Genomic DNA, 14,332 nt, shown 5'->3' with positions numbered 1-14,332 from the left:
GCAAAATGACCATTGCAGTCGACGCGCCCGAAAACACCAATGAACAAAAATATGGCGCAATGAAGTAGTTCGATGGTTGTGCATGGCGCGAGATGTCGCGACATGGCGCGCGAACGACGTACTTTCATTTCTTGCAAACGCGTCACGTCTTTGGTCCCATGTAATAGCGAGATCACAGTCACAGCTTGTGCCACGCCACGATGATCACGTCATAATTGGATGTTGACAGATGCCAGGGCCTCGACCGCCCACGCCACGATGATCACGTCATAATTGGATGTTGACAGATGCCAGGGCCTCGACCGCCCACGCCACGATGATCACGTCATAATTGGATGTTGACAGATGCCAGGGCCTCGACCGCCCACTCCGGGTACAGCCCGTCCTTGTACGTCTCCTTCATGAAGTCGTGCACGAACTGAGGAAACCTGTCTTCTTTGATGCTTTCCCGTAATGCTTTCATTAGCCGGAGCTGCAACGGTTGCCACTGTTACACAACTGACTAGAAATGGATTCGTAAAGCATGCTCCACCGTGCCGGGAGGTAAAAGTTGGCTTCCCTTTGTGAGTGGCGCCCACCCCAGAAGTGTATCACAAAAAACTACGGACAGGGATCGGTCCACCAACAATATGCAACATGCACACACGATGGAGCGCCTCCTGATTCATACGGTGTCCTTTTTGCCAGGTGGCCGATCTCTGTGCTGCTACAAATCATTTGCGTTGATGGGGACGGCATGCATGCGCAAATTTTCAAACGAATCCTCTCGACAATCTACAATATTGAACTGAATCGAAATGCTAAGATCCGCCAGCGCTCTTCGCACAAGTCATGCTGACATCCAGTGGAAAAGCCACCGTCCTGCGCTTTCTGCACATCGCACTCTTGACACCAGCTCCGTACTCCACCTGACCACTCACGCCTGGCCTCAATGAAGGCTTGTTACACGAGATTACAACTGAATATACTGGCCACACATAATCATGCCCTCATGGGTCGCAAATGCGTCATGTTAGACATAGTAGTAGCTATAGCGAAGCATCCGTCACAAAGAACAGCAAAATGAGTGTTTATTTACGCAACAGCTCGTAATGGAAACACCCTGTAGCATGCGGTAAGTCGCATCAGGTTATCGCATTAGATCCACTGAGGCCCGGTACCACATTAGATCCACTGAGGCCCGGTACCACATTAGATCCACTGAGGCCCGGTACCACATTAGATCCACTGAGGCCCGGTACCACATTAGATCCACTGGGGCCCGGTACCTGGTAGGTGACGTTATGCACGGTGAGCAGGTGACAGGCAGCCGTCTCCACCGTCACCACCGAGTGCAGGTAAGCCCGCGTGAAGCGGGCGCACGTGCTGCACGGACAGTGCTCATCCACTGGGCGGAAGTCACGTTCGTACACCCGCTGCTTCAGGTTGATCTGGTCGCCCTTGTACAGCGCGCAGCCGAACCGCTGCAGAAGGCCAGTCGGCGGGTCAGGGACTGGTGGGTGGCCCTGAGCCGGGCGCCGGACCAGGGACTGGTGGGTGACCCCGGGCCAGTCGGCGGGCCAGGGACTGGTGGGTGACCCTGAGCCGGGCGCCGGACCAGGGACTGGTGGGTGACCCCGGGCCAGTCGGCGGGCCAGGGACTGGTGGGTGACCCTGAGCCGGGCGCCGGACCAGGGACTGGTGGGTGACCCCGGGCCAGTCGGCGGGTCAGGGACTGGTGGGTGACCCTGAGCCGGGCGCCGGACCAGGGACTGGTGGGTGACCCCGGGCCAGTCGGCGGGTCAGGGACTGGTGGGTGACCCCGGGCCAGTCGGCGGGTCAGGGACTGGTGGGTGACCCCGGGCCAGTCGGCGGGCCAGGGACTGGTGGGTGACCCCGGGCCAGTCGGCGGGCCAGGGACTGGTGGGTGACCCCGGGCCAGTCGGCAGGCCAGGGACTGGTGGGCGACCCCGGGCTCCAGAGCCAGGACGCAGACACACACACCTGGCATCATCACGTGAGGAGCTCCGATGCAACAAACGGGTGCCGGCTCACCCTCTCTGTCCGAGGTAATCGGCCTGGTGCCTCGAAAAACGCTTCTAAATCGAGATCCCACGATGGCTTCGGTCACATCGGAAGTTCTCCCAAGCTGTGTGGTCTGTCGTGGAGTGAACTACCATAAAATGAGAATAAGTGCAGTTTTCATTCAAAACCCCAACATTTCTGCACGGCTCATCAGTTTGATTCAACGTTTCCGCAAAAAGTCAAGTGGGCGCTAAATGCGCATAATAGCTTGGTCTCCGAGAAGTCCGGAGAGCTTCAATATAACGTAGGTGCTGCATTGCGCCACCCTGCCAGGCGGACTTTAAAGTGGTTCAAACACCACAATTCCGTGTTGGGATTACTCCAAATACGTCTAGGGCAGGGACGCAGATATCGCGGTGAAAACTAAAAGCCACAGCAGCGTTTGGAACTTGTTCCATCAAGAACTCTGCAATAGCTTTTAGCGGACCATCAGCGGAATCGAAGCAAAATGGAACAAAACGCGGCTTTCGCAAGCAGCATTGAAAACAACAGCATTTATTGAAATATCATATCGCTGCAATGTGAACGATTTCAGGCAGTCTCTTCACATGAGCATCTTGGAACGAAACACCCCTTCCTTTCATCAGTAATGCCGCACAGCTAAAATATTGAAGGGAACAGTCTAGGTAGCGCCATGGCGGTCTGGGCTGATCACTTATTTTCACGATCTTTTTCTGGAGGAGGAGAAGGTCAGGAGAAGCCTCTCCGGACTTCTGATGTCTCTGGCGGCAGCTCGTACATACCAAATTACATACATACTATCCTGCCGTACAGAGAGAAGTTCCACGCGCCTTTCATTGTTGCATTTTTCAAGATTCAGTTTCTTTCATTTACATACAAAACGTTAAATACACATTCACATTTGAATTGTTGATAACACATTTGAACCGAGTAACAAACCAATAGCCTTGCTTCGAAAAAGGTATACGTTTTGTGTCTCACTTCACCCACCTGTCTCACCACACCCCATTTTACAGCAAGCTAGAAATTCTTCCACTTTCACTGCCTCTGCCATGGAGTCATCAATCTCTGCGTGCCCGCACACGAAAACACGGTTCACTCCAAGCCCCGCCCCGCCCCACGGCGCGGCCGCGAGCGCCCACTGACCGCTGTCCGGGTGGGGTACACGCAGTCGAACATGTCGCAGCCGAGCGCGCAGCAGACCACCAGGTCGGTGGCAACGCCGACGCCCATCAGGTAGCGCGGCTTGTCGCGCGGCAGGCCGTCCGTCGACAGCGTCACCATCCGCCAGAACTGCGCCTTGGACTCGCCGCCACTGTCGGACGGAGGGAGACAGCTGGTGACCGGAGCCGGCTAGAGGGCGGGGACTGGCGACCGGAGCTGGCCCGAGAGAGGGGGTTGGTGACCGGAGCTGGCCCGAGAGGGGGCTGGTGACCCGAGCTGGCCCGAGAGGGGGCCAGTGACCGGAGCTGGCCCGAGAGGGGGCTGGTGACCCGAGCTGGCCCATGAGTGGGGGCTGGTGACCGGAGCTGGCCCGAGAGAGGGGGCTGGTGAGGCCCAAGAGGGGGCTGGCGACCGGAGCTGACCAGAGAGGGGGGCTGGTGACCGGAGCTGGCCCGAGAGGGGTTGGTGACCGGAGCCGGCCCATGAGTGGGGGCTGGTGACCAGAGCTGGCCCGAGAGAGGGGGCTGGTGACCGGAGCTGGCCCGAGAGAGGGGGCTGGTGACCGGAGCTGGCCCGTGAGAGGGAGCTGGTGACCGGAGCTGACCCATGAGAGGGGCTGGTGACCGGAGCTGGCCCGAGAGAGGGGGCTAGTGACTGGAGCTGGCCCATGAGAGGGGGCTGGTGACCGGAGCTGGCCCGAGAGAGGGGGCTGGTGACTGGAGCTGGCCCGAGAGAGGGGGCTGGTGACCGGAGCTGGCCCGAGAGAGGGGGCTGGTGACCGGAGCTGTCCCGAGAGAGGGGGCTGGTGACCGGAGCCGGCCGGAGGGAAGGGGCTGGTGACCGGAGCCAGCCGGAGGGAGGGGGCTGGTGACCAGAGCCGGCCGGAGGGAGGGCGCTGGTGACCGGAGCCGGCCGGAGGGAAGGGGCTGGTGACCGGAGCCAGCCGGAGGGAGGGGGCTGGTGACCAGAGCCGGCCGGAGGGAGGGGGCTGGTGACCGGAGCCAGCCGGAGGGAGGGGGCTGGTGACCAGAGCCGGCCGGAGGGAGGGCGCTGGTGACCGGAGCCGGCCGGAGGGAAGGGGCTGGTGACCGGAGCCAGCCGGAGGGAGGGGGCTGGTGACCGGAGCCAGCCGGAGGGAGGGGGCTGGTGACCGGAGCCAGCCGGAGGGAGGGGGCTGGTGACCAGAGCCGGCCGGAGGGAGGGCGCTGGTGACCGGAGCCAGCCGGAGGGAGGGGGCTGGTGACCGGAGCCAGCCGGAGGGAGGGGGCTGGTGACCAGAGCCGGCCGGAGGGAGGGCGCTGGTGACCGGAGCCGGCCGGAGGGAGGGCGCTGGTGACCAGAGCCAGCCGGAGGGAGGGGGCTGGTGACCAGAGCCGGCCGGAGGGAGGGCGCTGGTGACCGGAGCCAGCCGGAGGGAGGGCGCTGGTGACCGGAGCCAGCCGGAGGGAGGGGGCTGGTGACCAGAGCCGGCCGGAGGGAGGGCGCTGGTGACCGGAGCCAGCCGGAGGGAGGGGGCTGGTGACTGGAGCCAGCCGGAGGGAGGGCGCTGGTGACCGGAGCCAGCCGGAGGGAGGGCGCTGGTGACCGGAGCCAGCCGGAGGGAGGGGGCTGGTGACCGGAGCCAGCCGGAGGGAGGGCGCTGGTGACCGGAGCCAGCCGGAGGGAGGGCGCTGGTGACCGGAGCCAGCCGGAGGGAGGGCGCTGGTGACCGGAGCCAGCCGGAGGGAGGGCGCTGGTGACCGGAGCCAGCCGGAGGGAGGGGGCTGGTGACCAGAGCCGGCCGGACGGCGGCTCAGTATTACCGAGACAGAGTCATACCTGGCGGCGACTCCACTGAAGGGACGGCCCGACAGTCTCTGTGACAAGCTGAGGGCAGTGAGCGGTGGGGGCCCGCTTAAGTCAAAGGGAAACGACGGTAAGGCACGAATGGAGGGCGCTAAAGTCAAAAGGGGAATGCCATTGAAGCGCGAATGGGGGGGGGGGGGGGGCAGGAGCCAGGCAGGACGCTTAAATCAAAAGGGGAACGACGAACACCTCGCGGTCCACACTTGATGTTCAGTAGGCTAAGGGTCACAAGCACCTCTCGCTATGACAGCCAGCCAGTCCCCCTAGTCCCGCCCTTGGCCATCATCACACCACATTAGAGCACCTCTGGAGCCTCCTCTCGGGCCTCATACCGAAATCGGGCCTCATACACGAGCACCTCGAGTTCAACCCCACGGCTCGGACATGGACATCGCGGCACAAAGACCAGCCCTCGGATACGGGTGACTCGGGCTGACCTCACGTCCCAGACACTGGGCTCCTCCGAGCCAACCTCGTCCCTCAAACATGGGTACCGAGGCCATACAGCTGACCGCCTCCCAAACCAGCCGCCCCACCAGCACGCCGAACGTGAACATGGACCCGGCGCCGACAGCAGACACGCCCCAGACACTCCGCTCCTCCGAGCCAACCTCGCCCCTCAAACATGGGTACCGACGCCATACAGCTGACTGCCTCCCAAACCAGTCGCCCCACCAGCACCCCGAACGTGAACATGGACCCGGCGCCGACAGCGGCGCTCACCAGACCAGACGAGCACACCATGGCTGCGGCATAGGAGCCCACAGCCGACGGCGCCTGCTGTGAACCGACCTCAGCTCACCTTACGAGGCTGGACCAGGGTCGCTGCACTAAATCAATTGAAGGTAACCACACTGGGCTGATCTGAAACCACCACACTACTGGCCTGAGACCATCCGGCCGGAACGACTGAAGGTCATCACACCAGGCTGATCTTGGCTCACCAAGCCTCAACTAGCCTGAGGTCCCCCATATTTAGCCAATATGAGATCACTGCAGCAGACTGGCCTAGGGTCACAACTGACCTCATGTCACCACATCTGACTACCCTGAGGTACCCACACTCCACCAACCTGGGTCGTTGCCCCAGCCTGGCCTGGGTCACAAGGCCAGACCAATTTCAGATCACTGCACCAGACTGACATGTGCTGAACACACCTGACAGACTTGATGTCACCACACTAGACCAGCCTGATGTCACCACACAAGACCAGCCTGACATCACCACACCAGACCAGACTGATGTCACCACACAAGACCAGCCTGATGTCACCACACCAGACCAGCCTGATGTCACCACACCAGACCAATATGATGTCACCACACTAGACCAACCTGACATCAGCATACCAGACCAACCCAATGCCATCACACCAGATCAACCCGATGTGCCCACACCAGACCAATCTGACGTTACCACACTAGACCAACCTGACGCCACCACACCAGACCTGCCTGATGTCACCACACCATACCAACCTGACGTCACCACACCAGACCTACCTGACGTCACCACACCATACCAACCTGACGTCACCACACCAGACCTGCCTGACGTCACCACACCATACCAACCTGACGTCACCACACCATACCAACCTGACGTCACCACACCAGACCTGCCTGACGTCACCACACCATACCAACCTGACGTCACCACACCATAACAACCTGACGTCACCACACCAGACCTACCTGACGTCACCACACCATACCAACCTGACGTCACCACACCATACCAACCTGACGTCACCACACCAGACCTGCCTGACGTCACCACACCAGACCTACCTGACGTCACCACACCAGACCTACCTGACGTCACCACACCAGACCTACCTGACGTCACCACACCAGACCTGCCTGACGTCCCCACACCAGACCTACCTCACGTCACCACACCAGACCTGCCTGACGTCCCCACACCAGACCTACCTGACGCCACCATACCAGACCTGCCTGACGTCACCACACCAGACCTGCCTGACGTCCCCACACCAGACCTGTCTGACGTCACCACACCAGACCTGCCTGACGTCACCACACCAGACCTACCTGACGTCACCACACCAGACCTGCCTGACGTCACCACACCATACCAGCCTGACGTCACCACACCAGACCTACCTGACGTCACCACACCAGACCTGCCTGACGTCACCACACCAGACCTACCTGACGTCACCACACCAGACCTGCCTGACGTCACCACACCAGACCTGCCTGACGTCACCACACCAGACCTGCCTGACGTCACCACACCAGACCTGCCTGACGTCCCCACACCAGACCTACCTGACGTCACCACACCAGACCTGCCTGATGTCACCACACCAGACCTGCCTGACGTCACCACACCAGACCTGCCTGACGTCACCACACCAGACCTGCCTGATGTCACCACACCAGACCTGCCTGACGTCCCCACACCAGGCCTGCCTGATGTCACCACACCAGACCTGCCTGATGTCACCACACCAGACCTGCCTGACATCACCACACCACACCTGCCTAACGTCACCACACCAGACCTGCCTGATGTCACCACACCAGACCTGCCTGACGTCACCACACCAGACCTGCCTGATGTCACCACACCAGACCTGCCTGATGTCACCACACCAGACCTGCCTGACGTCACCACACCAGACCTGCCTGATGTCACCACACCAGACCTGCCTGACGTCCCCACACCAGACCTGCCTGACGTCAACACACCAGACCTGCCTGATGTCACCACACCATACCTGCCTGACGTCCCCACACCAGACCTGCCTGACGTCACCACACCAGACCAGCCTGATGTCACCACACCAGACCTACCTGACGTCACCACACCAGACCTGCCTGACGTCACCACACCAGACCTACCTGACGTCCCCACACCAGACCAGCCTGACGTCCCCACACCACACTGACCCAACACCACGTCGGCAGCGCACACACCGGCCCACCTGAGACCGCCAATGGCGAAGCCAGCCACGTCGCGCTGCGTCAGCTGGCCAACACTCTGGCGCCGCAGCGCCGGGTCCAGGCCGCCCTGCACGATCGGAAACAGGTTCTGCTGGCGCGGCCGGCCGTGCGCCGCGAGGCACCGGTCCAGCCAGCGCGTGGTCCTGCCGACCGGTGGCCGCCAGTGACGACGACGCACCGGCACGAGACGAGATGGTACGGAGTGCCGGCGGCTCGGCACGGCTCTATGCTCTGCTCCTGTTGGTGTTTATTGGTCCGCGCGGTATGGAGCCAGCGGTTGGAGATGAAACACATGACGACAAGCGACTATCATAACCGCCGGCACGTTCGCATCCTGATTGCCATGGACACACGTCATCGCTGCGGTCAGATCCCCGTACAGCAATGAAAACATGGCGTCGGCTAATACGCCTTCCCACTGACAAGGCCGCGCGCACCACGACTTCTACAATCCGGGCCTGCCCGCAGAGGCATGGCTGCGGTTCGGTGGGACCCGTCCGGTACCTGTGCATGGCTTCCTCCACCCGGGGGCCGACGGTGGCCGAGTGCACCACGTCATCCAGCTGCATCATGATGTCGGCGCCGATGGCGTTCTGGATCGCCATCGAGTGCTCGGGCGTCAGCATGCACTCCGAGCCTGCCAGCAGACCGCACAGCAGGTCGTGAGGATACACAGCGCGACGCTCTCCACGTGCGCTGCCCCGGGTCTGCCGCCGACGGGAGCGGGGGCCGCGCAAGGCAGTGGCGAGACGGGCGTTGTGATCAAACGCGCCCGGACAGAAGCGGGGTGAGCACTGAAGAGGCCTTCGCACAATGCGCCTTTGTTTGCGAAGAATCGCAACACTGCATTGGGTGGTAGTGGCAGCCTGCGAACAACGAGCAACTGCCTCAGTCCGGCGAAATGTTGCATTGAACGTTTTCTGTGCCTTCGTCCACTGACAAACAGCTGTCTTACACCTACCGTCATACGGCGACCGGAACTTGACACCCTCCTCCGTGATCTCCGCCAGCTCCAGAAGAGACACCATTTGGAAGCCGCCCGAGTCGGTCAGAAGGGCCCGAGGCCAACCCATGAAGCCATGAAGACCACCCATCTTTTTCAAGATCTCTGGCCCCTAAAAACCAGTTGGAATGATCACGACAATGCATATGATCATACACTTTTCGCTGCACGGTTTGCAACGTACAGAACGCCAACATTTATGCAATAAACAATGTCCCAGTGGCTTCATGACACATCCATATCACAACAACTTGAAATTCTCAAGTCCTTCCACACCAAAATGCCAAAAAGCTTTGCAGTTGATTGAACCATTCTACTGTAATGTTGATGCCAGGCTTTTGTAACACACCATGCTTTGCAAGGAGTATCACAAGGCCATTCCCGCAGCATATTTTGTCTATTCCTTTCCTTTGTGGGGTCGAATCTCAGCCTTGCCCCACCATTGGAAAGCATGTTATAGCACTAGCTGATGCCCCAAAACAGAATCGAGCACTCACTGGTCTGGTGCCCAGGTGGTATGTGTTGCCCAGCATAATTTGGCAATCCAGGTCTGACAGCTGCTCTGGAATCAGGCCTTTTAGTGTGCCCTGTGGAAAACAGAGGTCTTGCTACAGCGCAATGTCAACAAACACACATGGGTCATACATGAGCACATAACGGCTGTCACATGTCAGTAGTAGTCAGGAGACAGCCCACCCAGTTTTCAAAGGTGGGTTTTCCATGCACCAATGTAGGCATGACGTAACTCTCTGGAAGACTTCGGGAAGACGCGTCCTAATAATACACATTTCGGTGGATTATATGAGTGCTGATGAGCCTAGGAGCCGGGTTACACCAATACAGTCACAATAGGACTTAATGCTCCATCCTCGGAATTCAGGCACGTTTCTGCATTGAGGTTGCCATACATTACAATGGCATTGTGCTATGCACTGTGCATCATGGCCATATGTGACAACATTATGTCCATTATTTGGCTTAAATTTGCAAGCAGTGAAATGATGGGTGGGTGAAATACAATGTCACAGGTCATTATGCATCCAATAAAGTAAGTACCTTTGGCTTTTTGTGGCTTTGGGGTTTAAGAGTTTGTTGTTTTGTTAATGTTTATTGATGTTTTAAGGCACACTGATTGCAATGGTTATTACATGCCCATTTAGGCTTTAGACCATGATTGCAGCATAAGTAAGGCGTCAATAGTCAACAAGAATAACCCGGAATAACATCCACAAACAGAGCGAATAACCGAAATTGCAGTACTCATAGACAATAAATCAGATACACATTGCTGACTAAAGGGCAAAATCCCATGCAGAATCATCATGCTGTTTGCAGTCGGCAGCAGCAATTAAGAAGTGCAAGTGCATTAACAACACCTGTCATTGCAGGTCTTTGTACAAAGAAAAGATTGTGTGGGATTCCAAGCAGAAACTCCCATACAATGAACATGGCAGGGGTAACATGTGCCCCCCCCCCCCCCCCCTCCTCCCTTTAGGTACCAAAGGGCTCCAATGGTTCCTCCGGGTAGATGATAAGGGGCCCGAATGGAGGACTCAGAAGGCCTGCTGTAGGTAGCGAAAATACATTCTGTCTCACAGTGTCAGATGCTCTTACGTCAGTTAGAGGGCCTCGTGCACCCATCCGACAGCTCCTTGGACGATGAGAGAAGCCTTTACCTCGGTCAGAGATCACCAATACCAAACAATCGACTCCGTGTCCGTCTCGGCCCTTGGGGGTCCCAATTCCCACGCATGGACAAGACCACGGCCCGCCATTGTCACCAAAGGCGTCTTGTATTGGTCGGCCCCATGGAACACTGGCAGATGCCCTGTGTCATGAGGGGCCTGGGCGTAACAGGGGATGCGATATCGACTAAGGGCCCCGAGTCGATCAGAAGCACGTTTTCTGAACGGGGACAGGGACGGAGCCCCTGAATGTTGCATGGGCTGTGTTAGTCGGGCCCTTTGACAATAAAAGGGAATATGAGAAATTACATTGGATGGGTTCTCAATGAGGCAATGGAGGGGCGCAGCCTCAGTCAGGGGCCCTAATACCGAGCAGTGTGCCCTCTGCCCCGTTTCAGCCAAGAGTCCCAATAAATCGAGCTGGGGTTCCTGTAGCAATGATAGGAACCTTCACACAGGCGATGAAACTTTTTGCGTCAGCAAGGGAACTTCGTTGACAGGAAGCTAAATGCCCTGCCGAAAGAGTCCCCTCCACCAGGGAGGGAGCTGGTGTATGATGTATCCCTCTGAGGGCATCCGGATCGGCTAGGGGCCCCAGCCATCATGACGCTACCATGACAGCAAGCAGGTATGGCGGACAGGGACGGACGGGCCCGTCAGTCCCTCACTGAGAAAGGTAATGTGCTCCCTGGCATCCTACCAATGACCTCCCCCCCCCCCCTCTTCCTGTCGGGAACTGGTGAGGGACTTCCTTTTAAGGAGCAGGGAGATAAAAGTTTTTGTTGAATGGAGGAGCATTGGCCGCCGCAACCACTCAGCGGGAGGCGGCGGACGCGGGAAAACTACTGTTTGTTGAGCGAAAAATGCTTCTGAAAACCTTTCAAAACTAATATGGTACCAATTATAGGTTAGACTATATATATATGTTTGGGCTATGGGCTATATATTTCACTTGTGTACTTCTGAGGTTGACTCCCTGAACAAATTAGCAGTTCCAGCTATACCAACAACAAAGATGCCATCTGAAAATTGTTTGGGTGGAATCTACAGTCCAGCTTGCCATCCACATGTACAAATTGATTTCACAGTGCTTGAAAGCCCACTTTCCAATATGCAGACACTTTCACCTGACTGCAGCCTGGTACGAGCTGTGAGACCGGCCCCCAATGTCTATGGAGATTTGAGCGCCGGATGTTGGTTGGTTGTAGGCATAGCGAGCGCACATGCTCACAATATGATTCATGCATATTTTTTACTAATGGACTCTGAAGGAAAGATTAATATCCTCCAGTAAAACAAGTTGGCCACATGACTACAAATTTGACCCTTGTTACTCTCAGCTTTTGGTCAATCCTAAGGCCCTCAATATCTCTGTAGTGTAGAATCCTGAAAAGTGAGAAAATGCTCATGACTGCTATGAGATCAGATAAGGATGCATGAAGCACTGTGAAATGAGCAGCAACTGCCAATGTTTAGTGGCCTAATCCTTCATTCTAATGACTTCCCACAGCAAAGATAATTTTATTTTCTGGTATATTTTGGACTATATTTCACTTACAATGGCTACAAATATAAATGTATATCTGTACATGAACACAAAATGGGCACTATCCAGTGTATCATATATAGTTTTCTTAGTTAGCTTCTCACCAGCACGGGTAATCCCAGTGGGCTTACTCACCAAGACTGGCCAAATACCTGGTCCCAAATACAGGTCTTTCTCTGCACTCATGAACATGTTTGTAAAACAAAACTCAGAAGGCAAAGACATTGGTGATGCCAGTAGCACATACAGACCTGTGTTCCAACAGGCATGAAGACAGGTGTATCCACAGTGTGGTGAGGAAGCTCCAGTCGGCTAATCCTGGCTTTGCTCTTGGAGCATTCTGCTAAAACATTAAAGTTAAGAGCATGCTTAGCAAATCTGGGCTGAGCCATGGTATCTGAAAACAGAGCAATGCACATGTTATGCTGCAAATTAAGCAGAACTGAGTTTCAATTGAAGTATATCATTACAAGGTACTCAAATACAACAAATGAGTTGTGCTCATGACTATTCCATTAGGAGTGTAAAATCTGACAAAACTTTGTTAAAACTGCAGACACTGCATGATGCAGTGCCATAAAAAACAAACTAATGTCTATGAGATTGTGCATCACTGCTTGCAAAACATCCTGTACATTGGTGACTGCTGATATTTTGTTTATTTTATACTGATATGAAAAGTAGAAAAGGGGACCAAACTCAACATGAAGGCCATCAAATCAACAAAGGAACTAGTAACTAATAAGATATCAAACAAACAACCACTGAGTGGTTAAGTGCTATCACAAAAGGCATATGGGCTTGCACACACTATGCATGCAACATCCCTTTAACACAAAGTAATACATTGCTAACATACAACTGACACATCACATAAAATGGCCCAAAACCAGCAGAATCAACGTTCAACAGGCAGGTGCACAGTAGTGGATTTGAGCGGTAAGCGGGCCAATGCAGTAAACATTTTGCACCCTAGTCCACCATTAGCACACTGGATGTTTTACAGCGCGTCAACCTTTTTTCTTTGAGCGCAGACATGCACATAAGGAAAATTCCATACTACAGGGAACCCTACCGTCTAAAACTAATCGAGCACGACCCATACCCATCCGACTTTTCTACTTTGGTACCTGTACGGCCGACGGAGGGAAGGGCTGCGCTGGTTGCAGGGTTTCGTGTACCGTTGTGCTGGGGAAGTGTCGGGAGGCACCAGCTGGCATTGTGACGTCACTGAAAATGGTGTTGCAACGATCAGGATCGGTGTTCTTTGGATCGACAACACATCCTCGAGAATATTTAGTTTCTTTGGAGTTAGTTATGCTGCTATTGACTGATCATCCCTGCGTGGGACAGGCCTTGCAGTCTGATCATGCTCACAGAGGTAAGTTTTGGTTGTAATCAGGTAGATGGGGTCTGGTTTTAAACAGTTATTGTGTGTCATAACATTTGTATTGGCCATGTTTGTAACCGCCCGGAATTCTAAGTGCTTACCCAGCAATTTTCCTTAAACTATATGGTACATTATAATGTAATATACAGTGGCATTCCTTTTTCTTCTCTTGACATACTGCTGTTTTGACGAAAAGTTGGCTATTTTAATAATCTACTAGTGAATTTAGCAAAGAAGTGTGCAAATTGACAAAGTACAAAGTGTATGGTGATAAGAAGTGGTGCATAGGTTTACTATTTGAAGCCATCATAACACAAAATGTCTGCATCCAGTCAGAAAATGATAATCTGTGTCACTGGACACCTACAAGAGATCCATGCTTGGGTCTTCACATTGAAATGTGAAATTCTAGCCAGGCCAAATCACACTGAATTTTCAAATTATTAGTGTTTAAAGATATTTTTCAGCATTTGTCTACCTGAAGCTATCTTGGTGATGTCATGATTCCTTGAAACATTAGCTCTCTTACCATTGGAGTTGGTGGTACCTGTGTGCTAAACTATGAGCTCTTGGATTTAGAGGGTATGTGCTTAAATTGTTTCCATGATGTCACTGCTTTGCTGTACATAATTCACCCTTATCCCAGACATGTCAAATGTGATGTGTGTTCTGTGCAATCTGGGTTTATATTGATGTTATCA

The 14,332-nt window shown here is 55.3% G+C and overlaps 1 protein-coding gene across 4 annotated transcripts; it reads right to left on the bottom strand.

Moving 5' to 3' along the window:
- Positions 1-36: 36 nt before the first annotated feature.
- Positions 37-13,441, bottom strand: LOC119106840 (queuine tRNA-ribosyltransferase catalytic subunit 1). 4 transcript variants are annotated; one of them, XM_037230182.1, is made up of 10 exons: positions 13,317-13,381; positions 12,493-12,638; positions 9,508-9,597; positions 8,969-9,122; positions 8,512-8,644; positions 7,989-8,150; positions 3,172-3,340; positions 1,269-1,463; positions 356-472; positions 37-297 (listed from the first exon to the last, which is right to left on the bottom strand). In XM_037230182.1, the coding sequence occupies exons 1-10, from the start codon at positions 13,348-13,350 to the stop codon at positions 268-270; spliced, it is 1,230 nt and encodes a 409-aa protein (XP_037086077.1). In that variant the 5' UTR covers positions 13,351-13,381; the 3' UTR covers positions 37-267. The 4 variants fall into 4 exon arrangements, with proteins under 4 accessions (XP_037086077.1, XP_037086079.1, XP_037086075.1 ...); XM_037230184.1 differs by having other exon boundaries at positions 37-472; positions 13,372-13,441; XM_037230180.1 differs by having other exon boundaries at positions 37-472.
- Between the last annotated feature and the right edge of the window lie 891 nt (positions 13,442-14,332).

The sequence above is a fragment of the Pollicipes pollicipes genome, unplaced genomic scaffold (assembly GCF_011947565.3).
Source record: "Pollicipes pollicipes isolate AB1234 unplaced genomic scaffold, Ppol_2.1 Scaffold_6193;HRSCAF=7343_pilon_pilon_pilon, whole genome shotgun sequence".
Classification (NCBI taxonomy): domain Eukaryota; kingdom Metazoa; phylum Arthropoda; class Thecostraca; order Pollicipedomorpha; family Pollicipedidae; genus Pollicipes; species Pollicipes pollicipes.
This window is presented reverse-complemented; position numbering and strand designations above follow the sequence as displayed.

Excerpts from the sequence above, each read along its gene's own strand:
- LOC119106840 (XM_037230180.1), bottom strand. The coding sequence starts at position 13,350 with ATGGGTATGGGTCGTGCTCGATTAGTTTTAGACG. Across the intron at positions 8,645-8,968 it reads GTTCCGGTCGCCGTATGACG|GCTCGGAGTGCATGCTGACG; the intron begins GTAGGTGTAAGA and ends GTCTGCTGGCAG. Across the intron at positions 473-1,268 it reads TGCATAACGTCACCTACCAG|CTCCGGCTAATGAAAGCATT; the intron begins GTACCGGGCCCC and ends CAACCGTTGCAG.